We start from the raw sequence: 22206 nt of genomic DNA on the forward strand, positions 1-22206 counted from the left end.
TTATTTGCAATCAAAAGTGCTCTACCCATCTTTTAATTCAGAGAACGGAGTGAGTTACATATGATGGATGACATCTATATCCAGGAATTTCTGGTTATGATATTTACAGGAGCTGACATTCAGCCATATGGGTTGAATTGCACATCCTCACGAAAATTCACTGTGATGCTGGAAATAGAAAAATCGGGGCATGCTAAAAAGAAGATAAGCAGAGGTGATTTGTCTCAATATCTCTTCATGAACTAGCCAATATCCGAGATCTTGATATTTTATTTAATATTTAGTGGAGGAGATATTTCACAATTTTCATCAGTATTAGCCAGGCTGGTTTAGGCAAGGGGAGAATTTATTTTTCTTGAGATCCAACTAAATTGAGGGAAAAGCAGGTACATGGCTGAAGCTTAAGAATAATTACAATCGGGGGCTTAAACGGATGACCTCAGGATTGAGGGCTCCTTGACATCTCAGTGTAGACTCTGTCTCTGTTTCTATGTGTTGGCTTTATTTTCTCATCATCTTTTCCCTATATGCAAGAAGTGAACATTGCTACAGGTATCTTTCTACCACTGGAAGACAACAGCCTTGCTGACCCACAGTCCAAAGGCCCTACGAAGGAATTCATTGGTTTAGTTTGCATCAAGTTTCCATTTCTGGACCAATCACATGTGGTCAGGGCAGGCTGGAAACTGACTGGTTCCACCTGGGTGAAGAAGAGCTCACTCCAGGACCAGTTAGCTATATAGCAAGGGGGCCACTGGCGTGAACGAACATTGCAGAAGACAGTCAATTTCTGAAAGAACAGGAGACAGTAGAGGGCACTCTATCTCATAGAAACCCTCAATACCCTATACAGGGACCCTCCATATATACTGAAATCATTTTCCATGCTCTGTAAATAATAATCAAGATCCACTTTAATTGCCTACTTCATTGTCTAAGAATGCTTAGGTCTAAGTTGTTAATCATATCTCATTTAGCTTCAGAATATTTAGTGGTGGGGGTTGGGGGAGAGAGTTCTTTGATTTACCATTCAGAGATGAGCATCTTGGCTCATCCAGGTTCTATTAAAAATTAAAATTAGCCTAACACCAGTTTCTTAAATTATCATGTTAAGCCTTAAAGTAAACAAAGCAAGTAAATTAAAGGTGCCATGAGCTTGTTTTTGAGGTGTGTGTGATTTTTATTTAGATGGGATGAATACTTATTAGTTGGGAATATACTCGTTGTCTAAAATGCAGATGAATGGACCAAATGACCTCCATTTTCTGGATAATCCACCAGTAGGAAACATTTTTACAGGAGAAGTAAATTCTAAAGCTTTATTAATGTTTACTCTCACATTAAGTGGGATTTTTAAAGCGTAACCTTTTATAATACCTTTAGCCAAATCCATAAGCGCATACTATTTTTAGCCACCAGGCTGACTTGATTATAAACTTTAAAGATGTCCAAAAACAAGATGCAAGACATTTCAGTAAAACTGCTTAAGCACAGGGGGATTTTGATGCTTCTTGGAATCTCTCTGGCTTCTCCTCCAGTAGGATTCTTTTCCATACCTCCAAGTCTGGAGACACCTCTTTCCATAAAGTGAAAAGCTCTACCCTGTGCCCACCCTCCCTGCTGTTTCTAATAACCCCCACCCTCATATGCCCACAGGGCCTGTGAATACAGTAGGAATCATCAGGAGCCTGATGCTATCTACAATTTTTATATTTTATTCTTCATGGATTTTTTTGGTATTAATTGTAATTGAAAAATACTTTACTAAAATAGTTTATTTTGATTACCAGAGGCCCGTTTAAATTTTGTGCCTGACATAAGCCTGGTGCCAGCCCTGATATTTAGACAGACTTGAGCTGAGGGTGTGCCACAATCTCTTTGGTGGCACCCAGCAGGTTCAACCTGGACTTCCCCATCTCTAAACCAAGAATGATAACTGAAATATCCTTGGAGGGCTGTTTTGAGGATTGACTGAGTTGGTACATGTGAAGCATTTAGCATGCTAGACACAGAATCAGCACTCAACTAATATGACTGGCATGACTACTATTACTAATATCAGAGATGGCAGGGATAGCAATAACGGTAGACAACACTTAGCTGTAGTCATCAACAGTAAGACATAACCTCAACCCTTGAGGAGTTCTATATACTGGGAGACTCAGACATGTAAATAAATGATCACCATTCGATGAGCTGCTATAATAAAGGTTGATATGCAATCTGACGAGAACACAAAGGTGGAAAGGACTAACTGCTAAGCTCTTAGAGAAGGTGTTTTAAGTCAGGTACTGAAGGCTGAGTAGCTGAGTTTGCTAAGTGAGGGGAGAAAAATGGTTACTCCAGGTTGAGACACCAGTGGGTATAAAGACACCAAGCCTGGAAAGGGCCTGGTATATTTGGAGGGAGACATTCTCTGTAGTTGGACTCGGGAGTTCCGGTGGGAAAGTTGTGCAAGGTGAGGCTAAAATGAAAGGGTAGAGTCTGTTGGTTAAGAGTCTTGATTATCATTCTAAAGAGGTTAGATTTTGTCCTGGGAGCAATGAGGGAATCTATTGAAGGATTTTGAGGCTCTGTTTTGAGATGTTTATATATGAGTTTTATCAGGGCAACTGTGTGCAGGATGGATAGAAAATGGGGGAATTGCAGCCAGGGATACCCATTAGGAGGCTATTGTAACATCCAGGTGCTGAAGATGAGGGCCTGGATCAAAGCACCAGTAGTAGGGCTGGAAAACAGTCAAGAGATCTGACCCACATTTAAGAGGCAGTCACTGGAGGCAGGGTGGCTGACTGAGTGTGGAACATTGCAGGGAGAAAGGAGAAACTGACAATGGCTAGGAGGTTTCATCCACAGTGATTGGATATAGAACAAGAGAAGAGGAGTAAATATAGTTATGTGTGTGGGGTGGGAGGAAGACAAGGAGCTAGATTTTGAAGGCATTCAACCTGAAATGCCAGGAAAATGTTTAAGTGGAAATGTTCAGTAGACTGTTGGAGCTATGAGTCTGGAACTCAGAAGGAATGTTGGAGGTCTGAGCTTGGGTATTCACTGGAGCATAGGAAATGCATGAGGTATCTCTGGGAGAGCTTGCCTTGAGAAAGGAGGGCTGAGGGCCCAATGAGGGTGATTGTCCTCATCTTCCCTCCTCTCTGCTTCTTAGCTTTATCCTTTAGAGGCTGTCAATAATCAGTGTGCTTCCTGAGTGGGACTTTGGCCTGGACCCCAGCAAACAACCACAATGTTTCCTTACCCTGGCTATTTGGTCTGCCATTTGTAGACGTCCATCCAGCTCTCGTCTGATCTGGGCTGCTTGCTCATCTGGATTGTCCAGCTGCACAAAAGCACAGACATTGAGACTTTTAGTTTGGGTCACAAGTGCCAATAAACTCATGACATTCCATTTTATACCCCTTGCACTGTGCTCCATGGACATATTTCAGTTGAAAAAAAATTCTTATAACCGACAAATCCAGTCTGAGTGAAATTCCAAGTTAATTCTTCTAGACAGAGCATGATATGGTAGGCAGTTGCTAAGACAGGCATTTGAATGACCTTGCAAAAGAATCATCAATCTCTTCTGAACTGTTAGGCAGCAGTGTTTCTAATGAGGACCCAATGCACACTTCTTTTTGGCCCAGTGACGAAAGTGCTTACACGGCAGATGTACAAGGAAGGAGATGGCAATATAACTATTAGAAATGTCAGGAGCAGACATAGTGCATATCCCCAGTGCACACATGGCACGGGTCCAGCCGCTCTCCACCTCTGGACCATGGAAGATTAATAAGTCATTGCGTTCCTTCCCTTTGAACGCTGAGACCTGTACCAGCCCTCCAGATGGCTACATCCAATCAGCTGGTGTTGATATCCAAGTTGAAATCTATCCCTGTCTTCCCTGATAAAGAGAACTATTTGGATATAAAGATCAGAGCACCCAGGCATAAATAAGCCTGGACAATTCCCTAACTTCTCTGTTTTCAGTTTTTTCTATCTAAAGAAAAAGGGGTCAGTTATGTAGTCTTCATCCCTTTTACATATTTCTGTGACTCTTTGAAAGGACTAGCAGACATTTCTGTAAAGGGACCTATATTCAAAACTTTAGGCTTTGAGGGCCATAAGATCTCTGTTGCAATAAATCCACTCCTCCCTTGCAGGTGAAAACAGCACTAAACAATATGTAAGTATAGATAATATATAAGTGAATGTAAGGGCTGTAGGTGAATGAGACCCATTATATTCTAATAAAATTTTATTTACAACAGGTGGCAGGCCATAGTTGCTCAGTTCCATTTTATGAGTTGAAACTATTATTTCCAAGCAACCCCAGCATTTCCTTTCAAGCTGTATTGAGTCTGCTTATTCAGCAAGTTATATTTTATTCACAGAAAAGTTTACTAAGGAGCAGTGGCATTTAAATAAAATGGTTTTTATTCCTCTTTTTAGTATATATTAATTCAAAACAAAAAGTAGCATAAGAAATATGTGAGTTTTCTAAGTCCCTTTCTTCTAAAATCAATTTTAGAAGAAAGTTTAAAGCTCCCTGCCTCCCCCCCCCAAAAAAAAGATTCTCCCCTATGCTGTGAAATGATATAGCAAATAAGTTATTTGGATTATGATATAAACAATAACACTGGAAAATGTATGGTCATACTTTTGAAGCATCACAATTAACCTTCTTTGGTTTATTTTACAAAACACATTGAAAATCCATCTGGCTTTATGCTGTACATTTTAATCACCCTGTTCAATTCAGGAACCAGCATCACTTTATCTTCCCCTTTCCACAGTTTGGGAGAAGGACTTTTCCTTAGATCATGAAAACTGGATTGCAACATTTGGCTAGGTATTCTAAGGCAGCATTTTCCAAAGGGTGTTCTGTTACAAAGTCTTCGAGAAGCTCTGCAGTAAGAAAATTTGTTAGACTTTGACCAACTCAACTATTTATTTTTCTTCCCCCGAGATGAGGTCTTGCTGTCTTGCCCAGGCCGGAGTGCAGTGGTGTGATCTCGGCTCACTGCAACCTCCGCCCCTGGATTTAAGCAATTCCCCTGCCTCAGCCTCCTGAGTAGCTGGGATTACAGGCGCATGCCATTGTGCCCAGCTAATTTTTGTATTTTTAGTAGAGATGGGGTTTCACCACGTTGGCCAGACTGGTCTGCGAACTCCTGACCTTGTGATACGCCTGCCTTGGCCTCCCAAAGTACTAGGATTACAGGCGTGAGCCGCCATGCCTGGCCCCAACACAACCATTTTTAAACTGAAGCTAGAATTTTTATTTTTTGCATAATACTCATAGAACATGAGTTGGAAACTCTCTTCTAAACAAACGTAAAGCACACCACCCAAAAGCAGTCACATGACTGACCAGTCATCCATCCCAATAACCACTTGTTGACAGGCACACACACGTGGGAAATACAGTGTCCTCAGTGCTGTTTTTAGGTTCCAATGAGCTGCTTTTCTTTTTATTCCCTTGGGAAGCCCAAAAGTTCTTCAGCTCTAAGTGCAAATCCACTGGGAACACTCAGAAATGTCTTGTTCAAAATACATATGCAAATGAAACATTCAACTACTTCACTGGGAAGCAGCAAAATGATTTGGTTATTGTCTAAAGTTGGTTAAGAGCCAAATGATTTGGTTAGGAGAATTTCGTCGGAAGACATGGTGCTCATACAGGTTAAAACAGAAGTGGGAAAATACAGCCCAACAGAACCAGCTCCATTACTAAATTTTCCAGAGGCATTTGGGTTCTCCCACTGGTTTCATAGAAGGCAACTGGAAACAGCAGAAAATGCTGGCAATGAAGATGAGTAGGCAAGGTCTACATTAAGCTTAATTTATTCTTTTATTCATTACTTCACTAATTTACTCATTCATTCATTAGATTTTTATGGAATATCTTGATATGTCAAGATATTGGAATAAGAAAGGAACAAGTCCCTGACTCCATGGAGCTTAAATCCAGCAAGAACAGGCATGATTTGGGCATAAAGAAGAAAGGATTAGCATTTATCGATGCCTGTACCAAACACCAAATACCCTATGACCTGTTTTACAGCCTTTTCTAAAGGGTCCCAAGAAACAGAGGCTAATGTGCATTCACACAGGAAAAAGGATTCTGGGGTGAGGAATTGATGATTCCTCTTGAAAATTTGTAATATGTCAACATAATCAAGACTTTGAGAAATTCTAGAGTAAATAATTGTTTTTAACTGCATTTAACCTTGTCTTTTACACAATTATCCCACCAAAAATCACAGAACAGTTTGGAAAATTCCACATGTGAAACAACTTTGTAAGGTTGGTATCATTATCCCCATTTGATGGATGAGGAAACTGAGTCTTGCTAAGGTAGAGGAACATGCCCCAAATCACACTTCTGGTAAAGTGGTACTAGTCACCTGAAACCAAGTCTGCTCTGCCTCAAACTGGAACTCTTTTGCTCTGCATTATGTTGGCTTCATAGTTAAGTGCCTTGTTTGGTTTTCTAATTGATCCTGACAGTTAACTAGCTCAGCAACCTCACTTTGTTCCTTGTAGACACGGGCCAGTTTGAGCCATAGAGCCACCACTGGGGGCAGAGAAATGTCAACCCTCTGTCACTTGTCATGACTGATTTCTTTTGGGGAGGCTATAGCAGTGCTGGATTCCTCCCTAAGAAATAATAGCAATGGGTGTGTCCTTATCCTGGTTGTGCCACTTAGTAGCTGTGTGACCTTGGGCAAGTTATTTAACCTCTCTGTGCTCCAGCTCTTCTCATCTGAATAATCAGGTTAATGAGACCTGAGGTTGTCATGAGAATCAACGGAGACAACGGGCTTAATCCATGGCTTGGCATGCAGCAAACCCTCATGAATGGTGGCTGCTGCTCCTTGTGTTGTTATTTTAGAGCAGTCCATGTTGGCTGCATTTCTGACATGGGCCACAGTGGGGCGTCAAAGGTTCAGAAGAGAAGGCACCAGATGGGACAGTGTCCCTCACTGGCGTGAATGTAGGGTGTCGGTCTGACAGTCTGTGCAGCAGAAATGATGTGATCAGAGGCTCCCATCTCTTGACAAATTTCCCTGGCTTTTCTGTCTCCCACTTTCTCTGGGGCCGAGTCCCCTTGCTCTGTTAGACTTTAATTAGCGGGAGTGACCAGAAGGCGGCCACTGCTGCCTGACAGCTAATGATCTGAAGAGAGGATGAAAAGGGAAATGCAAGTGAAGCTCCCTAAAATAGCTTGGCATGATAGAGAAGGCCATCCTCGCGTGAGGAGCTTGACAGCTCCACTCTATGAAAACCCAAAATATAAAGAGAAATCAAGTAATTACCTTTTCAAGGGCTGCAAAGAAAAAGCAAGAGAGTGAGCTTCCATGGAAACAAGGTTCTGTTTATTGCGCTGGTCTTTTCCACTGAGGAAAGGAAAGATCAGCTGGAGAACCAAGCCAAGGGCAAGCCTTTCACGTTGGCAGCTCATTAGGGTTCAAAAATGTACATGTGCATAAAGGCTCTTTACCTAATTAGACAAATAATCTTCCTACTAGAAGAGGTCAAGCAGAGGCTGTGTGGTTGTTTTGACTTGTCAGTCAAGCAGAGGAAAATAATTCCTTGGGCTTTTCCTTTAAAGTGTTGGAGAACTAAGCCCAGCACTGTGTAAGTGTAGACAGGTATTGCCTGAGCCATCAGTTCAAGTCCACCAGAGACAATTGTCTCTAGCTCATGGGTGGTACTCTTTCCGTCAATGCAGAGATGAAAACTCTGTCCTGTCACTGTAGGGCCAATTTAAACACAGGCTTGAGATATAGCAGGGTGGAGTTGCACCCTTGCAACCTTGTCAAGTTTCTTAACCTCACCATGCCTCAGTTTCTGCATCTGCAGAGTGGACATCATTTTATCTTGCATTGTTATTTGAAAGGACAAAATGACAAAATGTGCTGCATTGTCCAAGGGAAGTCAGACCGACTTGGTTCCAATCTTGGTTGTTTTTTTTTTTTTTTTTGCCATTTCCTTACTGACACGGATTGAACAAGCAGTCGAATCTTTCTGAACCTCAGTTTCCTTATCTGTAAAACTGGGATAAGATACCTACCCTGGCATGTTATGAGGATTAAGTCAGATGATATACATTCAAAGCACCCAGTGAGGTAGGTGTTGGCACATAGAGGTCCTATAGTTTAGCAAAGTTTATAGAGTTATCCCCTATTTTAGAATGGGGAGTCACCAGATGTTAATTCTCCTCCCTGCCTTTAGGATATATGAAAGAAATCAGACCAGGGTGGGGAACACTGGGACCCTGGAATGAATGTTAGGAACCTGTGTTCTGATCCTTAGTTTGCCTTTAGCTGTGGGATCTTGAGCCAAAGTCGTGACCTCTCGGTGCACAGTCCCTTCCTCTGAGAGAAATGACAAGATTTCAGCTATTGTGTTTCAGGATTATCTGAAAAGCCTAGACTGGTATTTCCCAAAGTTATATTCTAGGGAAGATCAGTCCTACGTGTTCTCTAGATCCTCGATGGGAAAGGATTCTGTGATCAAATAAAGTCTGGAAACTCACTCTATCCCATTCCTAGAGACACACAACACACATGAGCAAGAAATCCTACACCAAGGCAACCTCATGCAGCCCCACATTCCCAAATGTACCTGATCATGTGTTCCCAGGAACACATTCTGGGATGTGCTCACCTAGGCAATTTTCCTGTGTGCTTCATTTTTCTCATGTCTGCAGACAGAATTTTGGGGGTGGGGGGAGACAGGGAAGAAGCAATCCCACTATGCAAATAGGTCTACATATCAGCAAAATGATTCATACCTGGGAATGCCCTGTCTGACCTCTAGGGGGATGAAGAAATTGTCAAAGGGCCTGGGCCTGGAGCCTCCTCATTAGCTTCAGAGGCCTTGGAGAATTGGCCTTGACAGTGCGCCTGGGAGACATCCTTCGGTACCAGCTACCCCTGGGCATGCCTGAATTTTCTGGTGCTCATGCACTAACGATGATAAGGAGGCAACTTCAACCCTAGACTCTTCCAAAGTCATCAGTGTCGCTGCCAAGAGGCAGCCTTCGGTCAACCAAAGAGAGGATGTGATTCAAATACACAGAAAATGTAAACAGAAATAGGCAGATTACTTTATGCATTATTTGAATAATTGTTCTGCTTTCTGGAAAAACCTATGGTTCTCAGCCTCAGAGTAAATGAACCAACTTCAGCCTCAGGACTAAAGTGATAGTGATCCAGACTGGCTGGAAGGAGTTTCAGGGATAATGTAGTAACCTCAGACTAATGGTGTGGCCCCCTGCTGAGCTCTGCAGCCTTGTCGGGCACCACATCCTCCCCCAGTATGCTCCATTGGATACTTCACTCAGGCTTTTGGGAGGGCTAGCTTTCTCCTGCTGCCAGGTTTTTGCACAGGCTGTTCCTCATGCCTGGAGCACTCTTCCTTATCTCTCCCTTGACTGGTAACCCTTTCTTATCCTTCATCCTTCAGCTTTGCAGCAACTCTGCTCTGCTCTCCAGATTTGTGAATTTCTCCTGTCTCTCCTTATAATGATGCACCTTTCCTTTCCCTTACTAACACATATCACCATTAATTTACAGGTACTTATGTGATTTGGTGTTTGCCTACTAGGCTGTAAGCTCCATAAGGGCAGGGATGGGTGTTATTTTGCTTATCTCTGGATCCCTGGCACCTACTTACGTAGGTGCTACTTGTACATTACAGTGGCAAATACAGAGTGGGCTCTGGGTAAATGCCTGGCAGATGAATAAAATGACTGCCTGACTAGCTACAGGACTGAGTTAATCAGCTGTGACCCAAAAAGGAATGACCTACCCACAGTCGCACAACGATCAGTGAGGGCTGGGACCAAATTCCCAATCAGCTAACTTCTAGTTTGCTCTGTCTTGCTGCCTAGTGGCTGTGTTCCAGCAAGTGCCATTCTCTGCAGAAATCAGTAAAGACTGAACTTTGCTGGCCTATAACCAGTCTGTTTCCTGATTAAAGCTTTCCTTATTCTGGGATTTGGGGATGGAGACAGGGGTCTCTATAAGCAGCTGCAGTGCAAGCCACCTGCTGACCTGGGTTTAGCTTGTTTTCTCGCTACTTTGCTTTCTCTCTACTTCCCAGTGTGCCCCTTGGGTTCCCAGAGATTAGTGTCTGAGATGGAGGCTGCCAAGAGCCACTGCAGAGGAGGGTGGAGGCACCTCCCCATAAAGCACTCCCATCAGCTGGCAGGGCCCTCCTTTCCTCCACAGCCCCATGTTTTTTTATCCTCCTTCAGAGACAAGCTGCTCCAGCAAATGCTGCTTTCCTGGTGCACTGCAGTCTGGAAAGTTACAGCTGGGACAGTGTCAGTTCCCAACCAGGAGATGGGGGTGCCCAAGCTCCTGCCACAAGACTGCACTGGGGTTTGAACTGTGGCTGTTTTTGCCGCATTAAAGACCTGGTTACTGCCTCCAAATTCCTTCCTCTCATTTCCTAAAGCCTGTCTCTTGTGTGTCCACCTTAAATGTAGAGCCTGTAGAACACGGTCAGCAGGTGCCCCCACTCCACTGTCCAAGTTCAAATCTTTGCCTTTCCACTTTAAAGCTGAGCAATCCTAGGAAAGTGATTGGACCTCTCTGAGCCCTAGCTTTTATTTTTTTCAACTCTTTTAACTCAAAATGGGAACAATAATGATAATACCTACCTCATAGGATTGATAAGAGATTAAATAAGATGGATGCATATGACAATTAGCAAAGTGCTTGGCATGCAGTCACGTTCAGTAAAACTTAGCAGCCATTAGTCCTTGGCATTCCATAGCCTGCATATATTCTCCCTTACAGAAGTTCTGATTCTGCAGCACTTAAAGTAGTATAACAGATTTCCTCCCCTTTTGGGTAAGAAACCAAGCTTTAAAAGGTTAAGTAGTTTGCCTGTAGTTTCAGAGATGATTAGCTCGAGATAGAGGGAATAATCCTTAGGAAAAAAATCATGGATTTCAGAATCAGAAAACCTTGAGATCTAATGCTGCCTGTGACACATATTCACTGTATGATCAGGGCCAGATGCTTAACCTCTCGGAGCATCTATAGCTGCTGCACTAAAACAACCTCAAAGGACTATTGTAATGATGACAATAAATATTCTCAGACAGCAGGGGTTCAACACATTGTAGGTGTACATAACTCTACTATTAATACTGGAAGAGACTCTGATGAAATCTGCAGCCTTGCCATCCATCCGAGTCTTCACTAAGGGCTCTGTTTCAGGGTTATTTGTAGAAAGAACATGGAGTTTGGTCTCCCATGCAGTCAATTACATTCTGTTGTTACAAAAAATCATCCAAGGAGATGATACTACCTAATTTGTGGAAGAGTTAAAATAAGATCATTTGTGTCTTTCTTTATCATGCCTTATTTCCTTTGCAAGAGAAGACCTTGGGTAGGTCCAAGTTTCCATTCTGAATGATGTACTTCTTGATTGCAAAATGCAGGGTTTAGCTCCCAGGTTTTGCCAGCCAATGAGAACCCTGTTGTATTTGAGTCACCAGTTTTATGTCTTTGCTGGCTTCTGGCAATGCAGTAAATATAACCCAAGAGCTCCAAATGCAGCAATTTTCTGAACAAGCAGCAAATAAATACATTAAAAAAAAACCCAAACAGAAAACCAATCCAGTTCTTTATGATCCTGTAGTGCTCAACCAGTCTTTCCCCATCTTCCCCGCAGTCCTGAAATGACCTCCCCTCTTCTTTTCCTTTCTACCATTTCAAGTCTGATGTGTCATCAGAATTTGGCTTCAGGCCTTTCTTCAAGAAGCCCTCCTTGATTACTTTAGCCAGGCATCAACCCACTTTTATAGGAATTGCCAGCAAGCTTTCTATGTGCCCTGTGCCTTAGCTCTCTCTTCCACTCCAGAGCAGTCATAGCACATGGTAGTCAGAGACCCAGGAGCTGGAAACAGTCAGATCTGGCTTCACATCCTTGCTCTGCCACTTTCCAGCTCTCTGACATTGGACAATCTACTAAGCTGTCTCTGTCTGTGCCCTTATTTGCAAAGTGGGAGTCCTAACAGTAACAATGCCAACAGCAGAGGCTTGTTATGAAAATGAAAGAAGATGGTACTCATAAAGCACTTAGCATCATGCCCCAAATATGAGGGGTTGCAAGGTTAAGGCTATAATTTATTACTACTGAGGCCAGAGACTATGTTTTTTATCCAGCATAGAGGACACAGCTGTGTTTTTTTTTTAATGGATTATCTTAATAATCTTTATATCTGGGGCTGGGAGACTGTCCAATTCACCTGCACTATCCTGAAGACATAAGGAACTGAAGCCATTCAAAGAAGAGAGTGGGTGTTGTCTTTCTGTGTAAGTGTGGCAGCCAAAACCAAGGGTATAGAGGAAGCAGGTGGTTTTGTGAAGAAAAATACAGGGGACTAGGCCTGGTCTATCCCTTGCTAGCTGTGCAGTCACCTCCTAAATATCTCTTGAATCCATCTATGCTGTGCATCCACTTCCCTAAGCCAGGCTCCCATCATCTCCATCCTCAACCACCGATTTCACATTCATCCTCTTTTGCTTCCCTCTCATACACAGCAGTTCTCCCTCCTGGCTGCATATTTGAATCCCCAGAGAGAGATAAAAGGCAATCCTAATGTTGAGGCTGCACCTGGACCAAATAAATGTGATATTCCGGGTTGGGGCTCAGGCAGCAGTATTTTCTGTTTGTTTGTTTTTTGAGACAGAGTCTTGCTCTGTCGCCAGGCTGGAGTGCCAGTGGCATGATCTCAGCTAACTGCAACCTCCGCCTCCCAAGTTAAAGTGATTATCCTGCCTCAGCCTCCCAAGAAGCTGGGACTACAGGTGCATGCCACCACGCCTGGCTAATTTTTTAATTTATTTTAATTTTTTTTTATTTTTAGTAGAGACGGGGTTTCACCATGTTGGCCCGGATGGTCTCGATCTCTTGACCTCGTGATCCACCCACCTCAGCCTCCCAAAGTGCTGGGATTACAGGTGTAAGCCACCACACCCAGCCAATTTTTTTTAAAACCCTCCGAGTGATTCCAACGTGCAGCCAGGATTGAAAACCTCTATTAAAATCCAGTGGTTCTCAAACTTTGGTGCCCATAAAAATCAACCAGAGAACTTGTTAAAACACAGAGTCCTGGGCCTCACCCTGGGACAGTTTTGATTCAGCAGGCTTGAGGTGACAACCAAGAATTCATCCTTCTAAACATCTCCTGGGTGGTGCTGATGCTGCAAAACCACACGCCATGAAGCACAAATTTAACTCAGGCTTTGCAAGGCAGGCTGCTCATCTTTTTGGAACGTGCATTTGCTCACGTTACTCTCCTGCTTAAGACCTGTCAATAACGTTCCACTTCCCTTGGTAGTAAGAGCCTGAGACCCTTATCAAAGCATTGAGAGCTGTTGCCATCTGGCTCCTGCACAGCTTTCCAGCCTCATCTCCCACCACTCTGTCTTGCTCTCTACGCTCAGACCATTCTGTACTTCTAGGTTCATAAACATGACATACTCTTGCTTGGCCCCTGGTCAATGTGAATTCTCTTTCCTCTTCTGTCATCATTCTTTTCCCCCTGAGACAGGGTCTTTCTTTGTTGTCTAGGCTGGAATGCAATGTTGAGATCATAGCTCACTGCAGCCTTGACCTCCTGGGCTGAAGTGATTCTTCCACCACAGCCTCCTGACTAGCTGGGACTACAGGCATCATCATGCCCAGCTGATTTTTGTATTTTTCGTAGAGACGGGGTCATGCTACGTTGCCCAGGCTGGTCTTGAACCCCTAGCCTCAAACTCCCACATGGGCCTCCTAGAGGGCTGGGATTACAGATGTGAGCCACTGCACCTGGCCCTCTGTCATCTTTGTCTGGTTAACAGTAAATCATTAACCCAAAGCCTAGTCTCAATATTGCTACCTTAGGGGCCTTCCTGGTCTCAGCCAAGGTCACCTCTTCTAGGCCACCCTAACATCCTGAACCTCCTCTTTTATCACTCCCATCACATTTGTGTGATTTGCTTCTTGGCATGTTCTGTGCAAGACTGTAAGTGCCTTTGGCAAAGACCTTGTCTGTCTTGTTCATTATAAAAATAGCCAATGACTGATGTATGGTAAGGGAGTAATAAATATTTGCATAGTGAAATTTGAGATAGAGATAATAACGTCTATGTGGCAGGGATGTTTTGAGGAGTTAAGGTGATGTTTTTCCAGGCACCTATTAAGTGGTGTCTGACACTTAATAGGTGCTCAAATCATGACCTAAATAGAAATCTGAATGCAAATGGTTTAAACTTATTAAATTCTGTTGAATGAGTAAATGAAAGTGAATATTTAAGTGCAGAAAGGACAGAGAATAACTGACTAAAGTGGTGGGAATAATAGAGGTGTGAACCAATTAAACTCCGGGAGTCTCTGCTTCCTCATCTGGAAATTAGAAATATTAGTATTCAACTAACCATTTAAAAATATTCACTAAACACTTGCCTTGTTTCAGGCATTATGTTATGAACTGTGAAAGCAGGATAAATACAGAACTTGATAACTTTCAGAATTATTTCAACAAAAAGAAGAGTTATATTTTTCAAAACTAGTAAAACAATTCATATATTTAAATAATTATTTTCATTGCCATTCGTTTTTGAATTTAGTTTTTACTAATTTCTGAAATTTAGTTTGGGCAGCTGATTTGATGGGAAATGGTCACTTTTTCAAAACAAGCCAGAGGTGATTATATTCTCTGGAGATTTTGACATAAACATTATGGGAAATGAAATGCCTTTTTGTACTGTTAAATAATCTTGCTCTTTAAGCAGCATCAAGTCATGGTAAAAAGCATTTTATAAATGGCAAAATAATGAGCTCAACAGGAAGTCCAGAAAAACATCCAGTGATGTTTAAAATACCTCTAATCAAATTGAATGCTTCTGCTAAAAAATACCTGCTCTTTATTTTAAGAAGAAGTGAACCTCATTTTCAAACGCTGATAGCATTGTATAAAATTATTCACAAAGTCAAAACGAAATTGAGTTTTCCAGCTTCTGCAATTGAGGCTTTTGTGAATGTGTACGTGCATGCATGTGAGTGGTGTGTATGTATGTGCACGTGTGTAAGAAAGCTCAAGTAGTAAAAAAATTCAGATCTGTAAATCACAGAGCTGCCCATGTCAATTAAAACTGAGGTGAATTAATTAAATTAAAACCTTTCCAGGGTACTTGAGAACTGTCACATGCACCACTGTTTCCTTTGAGCAACATGTCACAAATATAAGATGTGCTTAATTTCCAGTCCCAGGCTGATCATTAAACAGTACCTGGTGGAAACTGGGTCTATTCATAAGTCTACCCACATATATCATTATCTCATTTTGCCTGCTCTAAAGAGTATGTCTACCGTGGGGTTGCCATTGTTCAAAGTCAAAAATATTTTAAAAGGGTGAGTTTCACCTTGATTAAGACCTGTCAAACAAACAGTTTGTTCCCAGTATCAAATCCATAACCAAGTAGTTTTTTTATTAGTTCTTTTAAAAGTATCTGTGCTTAAGAAGAGGAGGTGGTATTAAAAAGAGTAAGCGGCCAAATTCTCCAACAGATGGGAGAAAAAGAATGAACTAAAAAACCCAAAATTACATTATTGGCATTTATCAAGTATGTCCTGCTTATAATATACTGCATTGTGTGCAAATGCACAAAGGTATCAGGGTATCATCTACTTTAACACATGAGACAGTTCTTATTTGTTGGACTATATAGATGCCTACTCTCACTATATTCAAGAAGTTGGAAGTAGATTTTGTATGTTTGGTGAAGCTGAGGTCCATAATCCCATGTCAATCATAAGCAAGGATAATCATGTGTTGTACTGAAAACAAAACAAATATTGAAAAATAAATTTAAAAAGGAAAATTAATTAATTAGGATAGGTTAATTTATTCCATGGTAACAAGTTAACCTTGAAATCTCAGTTGCTTAACACAATAACCATTTATTTCTTGCTTACTCTACTTACCCAGTGCCAATTATGGGGGACTCTCTTCCACAGAATTACTCAGGGATCCAAGCACATGGAAGCACCACCATTTTGTGACTCTGCTACCTCAACATGTGGCTTTCAGGCTCAGTGTGACAGGGAAAATAGAACTTGGAGGACTGAAAGCCAGTTTGCTGAAACTAATCATGTGGCCCTAACCTAGCTGCAAAGAAAGTTAGAAAATGAAAAAAAAATACATAAAATATTTTATAAGCATTAGTGTGTCTGCCTCAAAAAAGATTGTAGATTCTGGTTAAAGTGCTTAAAATATAGACTCTATTTGAATATCTAGAAATTGCTTGATTCTCTAGTTTACCTGGCCTATGTGGACACTTCTACACCTAATTTAAACTTAGCTTGAGTTTAAATTAACTCAAGTGAACATGGTGTAACATAATTTAATTTGCATTGTGAAAGGCAAATATGACCTTGGCTTAGAGGAGGGAAATAGAAGAAAGTAGTAATCTCCTCTGAGAGAGAAACCTGCAAATAAGCAGTATTTTAACCAGTATAAATTAAAACAATATTGGCTTCAATACACAAATTCAGCACTGGGAAGTTCAAATTAAGATGGCCCTAGGGTCTCGTAATCTAATTTACTTCTAATGTACCTACAAGTTCCCAGCCTGAGAAACACTTTAAATGGTAGACCACCATCAAGACAGATGACTTCTTATCTCTTGAAATTGTATTTGTAATCCAGACACCAGGCTAATCCTCTGTGAAACTGTTTTTAAGATTAGGTAGTTCACCTGCTTATGTTGCCCTTTCATATTTGCAAAAGCTAAGAAAATGCTTTTTAGGGTCTTCAGAGAAAACATTCTGTAGTGATTATGGCAAATCCCTCCTCTCCTCCTACCCCAATTACTGTAAAATCTCAGAAGGAACAAAAACGTATGCAGGAAACTTAAGTAACCACTTTTACAAAAGGAACTTACTTTCACAAAAAAGTAAATGTACAATGATGGCAATTGTGTTTTTAAAAAGCAATACCAAATTTATATATCAGATCAATACTCTGCCCTTTTATGCTAACATTCCTAGACACAGAATTGATTTGTAAAATGATGCCTTTCAACAAGATGCTTGTTGTATTGTAAGGTAAGAGAGTGGAAAAATACATTTTTGAGAAATGGCTTTAAGATGAAGTGAAACCCAAATGACTTTCAGGTTAATATCTCAGCAAGTTCCTGACACAAAAGAGGTGTTCAATATATATTTGTTGGGTGACTGCCTATAAATGTTTCATCCTCCATGTAACAGGGAACTGTCAATATCCTAACATGGTCTATGCGATTTTTTAAAATTGAAAAATTATCTATGCTTTTATCATTCAACCTGTAATGGTCATCATTATCGACTCAATTGATTAAGGATGACGGGATCAGCTACCTATTCATTTTATTTCATAAACATAAGTGGGTGATCTAAAAGTATAGGGTTTGGGGAAAATCAGATACCTAAATAGTTGTGAAAATTCTTCCAGAAGTTGAAAGGACTGTTCAGAGATTATTATTGTCGGTGTTGATGGTGTTTCACCTCCTTTTAAGTCCTGCAGGCATTCTGCTGACATTTCAGCAAACTGTGTACTCCTGTGAATTTTTTATTGTGAAATTCTGCCATAGAGATATCAAATCATGATGCCACAAGGCCCCTGCTGGTTTCTGACGGTGCTTAATAGATTCTGTCTCTACAGCCTGACATGTGCAGTTGTGTTGGAAAATGGCTGATTAAAAAATTTAGAGTCAACACATGCAGCCAGCCTGCATGGAACAAGATAGCGCCCTGGGTGACAGCCTGGGGCTTTGATGCAGGAAGGTTGGAAGGGATCTTATGCTCCTGATAGGAAGTCAGACATGCACCCTAAGAGGAGAAAATTCTGAAAAATTCATAAGCTTCCTTATCATTAATAATTAATCTCTAAACCAACAGGCACTGGCAATTTATACTAGCCAACACGGGAGAACAGCCAAGGGTTGGAGATATATCTCCCTCTGCAAACCCCTCTAGAGTGATTAATTTCATGGCAACCTTCAGTTTATTATCAGAGAAGCAAAGCTGCAGAAATTCAGGAAATAGTCTTCATAAACTGTGACATTAGCCATCACAATTTATAAGACAAAGGGGTCAAGTCTCCCCCAACCAGTCTCTTCACCTTCCTCCTCACCACTAGCACCAAAAACAAAAAACCAAAACAACAACAACAGCAAAAACAACAAAAAACCAGAAAAACCCACAAAGGTTTAGATTTGACACTAGCTCAGATTGGGATTTTTCTGACAAAATTCTGTGATCTCTATAAGTTCTCAGTAGTTATCACTTGGATAGGGAAGGGGGAGCAATTTTGTCCCTAGGAAACGTTTGGTAAAGTCTAGAGACATTTTTCGTTGTCACAATGGAGGGTGAGAGGTGCCACGGCCAATAGTGGGTAGAGGCCTGGGGTGCTGTTCAACACCATACAATGCACAAGACAGCCCCTGCAACAAGGAATTATCCAGCTTAAAATGTCATTGGTGCTGAGGCTGAGAAACCCTGCCGTAAACGCTGATCTCAGGAAAGTAAGATGTTTGCCCTGACAACATTTGACTATGGGGGCAAAGAGAATATTACTAAACTGACAATGGAGGCTTAACTTCATAATGTTAATCCTCTAACTGTTAAACCCTTTCCAGTATTACCAGCTGGGCTAAGATCTAAAATAATTTGAGGAAGAAAAGAGATAAGAATGAGAATTTTGACAGTTCATATGTGGTGAAAAAATTTGTTCAAGAAGGCACCAGGTTTGCAAGAACAATCCAGACAGGTATTTCCGGAATTCTGCTTTGGAGTGCTTTGGAGGTTTTTCTCACTGAGGTGTGTAATATCTTACACAGGGGTTAAACAACTGGGGTCTTGCTGACCCCTGTGTTGTATGCATATTTATGTTGCAAGCCTCCTTGTTCCAGGAGACAGCTGCAATAGAGTGACTGGAAGCATTCACTATCTTCTAACACTCTGTCACAAGGCTGCTGATCCCGACACACTCACAAACCACACCTTCAACCTGTTGCTTGCAAGGGAAGGGTCATGCAAACACAGAATCCCCTCTCCTTGATTTAAAAGCCTGAGATGCTGCACAGAGCCGAATCAGAATAAGAGATGCAGAAAATCTGAGGGTGGGGTAGAAGTAGGCACAATGAGGAGGTTTCTAGAAGGCAATCATACTATCTCGTTATTTACTTCACTTTAAGATAAAAGTAGAAAATCCCCATTCTTTTTCCAGTAAGGCAAAATATATTGCCCTCCTTTCTCACTAAATTCCATTTTTAGTTAACTTTTTAGGTTTGCTAATGTCACTATTTCATAAGGAAGAAAAAATTAATGCTTGATTCTAACATCTGTGTTTCTCAGAAATTTTTTTTTCCCACTGGAATGAGAAACCACACTTATCTTGTACAGAAGGAAGAAATTGCAATGAATTCATTTTACAGAAGAACCTCTTAAGCCAGTTTCTCTTCCCTGCTAAGTGAGGGAGAAGTTGAGATTTCTGGGCCCCAGATTTATAGCATTCTTTCCCTGCTAAAAATGTTTTAAGCCTAAATGCATGCCTATTATTACATACGAGTTTTACATGAACAAAACTACAAAAGAGAAACCATGTTGACGTAAGGAAACTTCTGCAGCAGAGTGTTGAATGGGATTCTTCCTGGTGTTCAGGAATTGGAGACATAAATTTTGGTGGAACATTCATACCCTCCATGGCTTATTAAAAGGTGTCCAGCCTAGCCCTACTATCCCCAGTCATCATTCCAATGACTGTCCTCACCAGTTGTATATAAGAAGAAAACAGTGAAAGGAGAGGCAAGGGACTGGTTGGAAAGAAAAAGAAACCCCTCGGGGTTCCCAAGGCATTAGCCTGAGAAAGGAGATTGCTGTAGCTTTTCTTTACCCCACCTGTGGTGCTTCCTGCTGCTTTCCTCCAAGAAAATAACCTTTAGAGATTGGGATTCCTGACAAAAAGTGAGCATCTTGTTTTCATGGTTCTGTTGGAAGTCTGCTTTGCAGCCAGCTGGTTGACCTGCCTTGTGTCTAGTTGAGCAGATCTAAAACACAAAGAATTGGAGGGAGACAGCCCGCTGGAGTGGGGTACTTGTGGCTATATTTCTACTGCCACTATTTGATGTGTCAAAGTTGTGTGGGTTTCTTACAGGTTAAACGCACACTGAGGAAGGTATTATAGCTGAACTAGGGCCATCTTACTGGAGCTTCATTCTAGAGGTGGATGCTGGTCCAGAGAGATGCTGGTCCAGATGCTGGTCCAGATACTTCCTATAGTCCCAGCTATAGGAAGCTCTAGGATGAAGCCCCAGAGATGGGAGCTTATGTGTGGTTGGAAGACAGGAAGCTGATGAAGATCTCCCTAAGAGTAGCAGCTCCCACTGATGGGCTCCCAAGTAACTCATCCATGTCTCTCATGAGAGCACCAGCACTTAGCTGCCACCACACAGTGGGACCAATGGAGAGGTAGTGAAATAACTGGAGAGGAGATTGCACTCACCAGCCAACTAAGTAAAATGAACTTTTCCTTTCCCCGTCAGCACTGCCCAAGACTTTTCAACTCCCTGCATCGACCCTGGAAAAGCTAGTCACAGAAGAGGCAGGGAGGTTATGAGCTTTAAGTTGGACATAAAATTGACATTGTAAATGAGACTGGGTTTTTGAAAGCGACTGGAAAGCTAAGAAGTCTATACAAGGAGTCATTAGATGGAAGAGGGAGTTCTGGCACAGCAATGCTGAAGGTAAAAACTGGAAAAAAATAAAGCTGTGTCATATTTGTCCTCCACTGGATGCAGAATCATTGATAAATTAATTATAATTTATATAAAGATCCTTCCATAAACTTTCCTTTTAAAAAAACTGTTACACAACTTTTAAAAAAGAAAACTACCTCTACAGGCTATGGGGAGCCACTAAAGGTTACTGAGGAAGGGAGCACCATAATCAGGTTTGTGTTCTGGATTACTCTTGGGGCAGTGGAAGACGGAGAGTAGGCAAGGAAAAAAAGGTGGAGCAGCTGCAGAAATTGTCCAGGTGAGACATAATGCACAGTGGCTAAGAGCCAAGTTGAGTCAGCTATTTGGAAATTCTGAGACTGAAAGAGTGGCTTCATGTCTATAAGCCTAATTTCCTTTTCTGAAAAATGGGGATAAGCACAGCGCCTTCCTCTTTGGGCTGGTATGAGAAATCAGTGAAAACATACAGATGAAGTGAACACATTGGCCCACCCTACCCCAAGCTGTCCCTCAAGCAGAATTATCCATTGTTATAAATGGCTTTGGCTCTTCCAGGCATTTAGGCCTGAAACCTCAGCATGTCCTTGACTTTCTTCTCTCATTGTCACACACATCTAATCATTTGCCAAATGCTCTCCTGTCCTCCTCTGTCTGGCAGCTCTCCATACGTTTGTGTCTTTCTCTTCATTACCTATTTCTTCCTTACTTCAGCACCTTGACATGTCTCCCCTGGACTGCTGTGATAGTGGCTCAACTTGTCTCCCTCCCTCGTCTCTATCTTCCGCTGACGCAGATTGATCTAAAGCACACATCTGGTCCTGTCTCCCACTGTCCATGAAGATGATTTTCAATTTTTAAAAAATCAGTGTAGCTCTTTTAAAAATGAAAGTACCATCCAGATGCTCATAATACAAAACTATGAAACCAAGAATTTCTCTGTGAGAAATAGTGACAATATTGGTGGTGCTTGTGCTAGGAGTTTAGAGGCTCATTCCTACACTACAGCCCTGAGAGGTTCTGAAACCATGTGGATTCCATGAGGCAATCTTTAGAAATGATGAGGACATATCCTGGTTCTTCATGGTCTGGGCTCAGCGCCCACCTTTCCAGCCTCCACTCCCGCCATGTTCCCTGTGATCCTGCTGAACTGACCATTTGGTGATTCCCCGACCCTGCTCCATGCATTTCCCTTCCCTGTCTTTGCTGACACAGTTTTCTTGGCTGGGAACACATCTCTGCATGACTAGGATCTCCTGGCTTCAGAACCCACCTCAGATGTGCTGTTGCCCTGTCTAACAGACTCCTCCCCTACTCTTCCCTAAGTTAGCACCTGCCATCCTTCTCCCCTAGGGCAGGTTTTTCACCACAGCCTGTCTCTCAAAGACTCTTCTCAAAGACTTTCAAAAAACCATGCCCT

At 41.8% G+C, this 22206-nt stretch overlaps 1 protein-coding gene across 11 annotated transcripts in view; it reads right to left on the reverse strand.

Moving 5' to 3' along the window:
- CADPS (calcium dependent secretion activator) overlaps positions 1–22206 on the reverse strand; it is a 475079-nt gene that overhangs the window by 262591 nt on the left and 190282 nt on the right. For all 11 annotated transcript variants that reach the window (XM_009445771.4, XM_054682049.2, XM_009445769.4 and 8 more), the window contains exon 4: positions 3254–3334. In XM_009445771.4, the coding sequence (XP_009444046.2) occupies positions 3254–3334 (81 nt within the window). The remainder of the gene's footprint in view (positions 1–3253; positions 3335–22206) is intronic.

The sequence above is a fragment of the Pan troglodytes genome, chromosome 2 (assembly GCF_028858775.2).
Source record: "Pan troglodytes isolate AG18354 chromosome 2, NHGRI_mPanTro3-v2.0_pri, whole genome shotgun sequence".
In the NCBI taxonomy this organism is placed as follows: Eukaryota; Metazoa; Chordata; class Mammalia; order Primates; family Hominidae; genus Pan; species Pan troglodytes.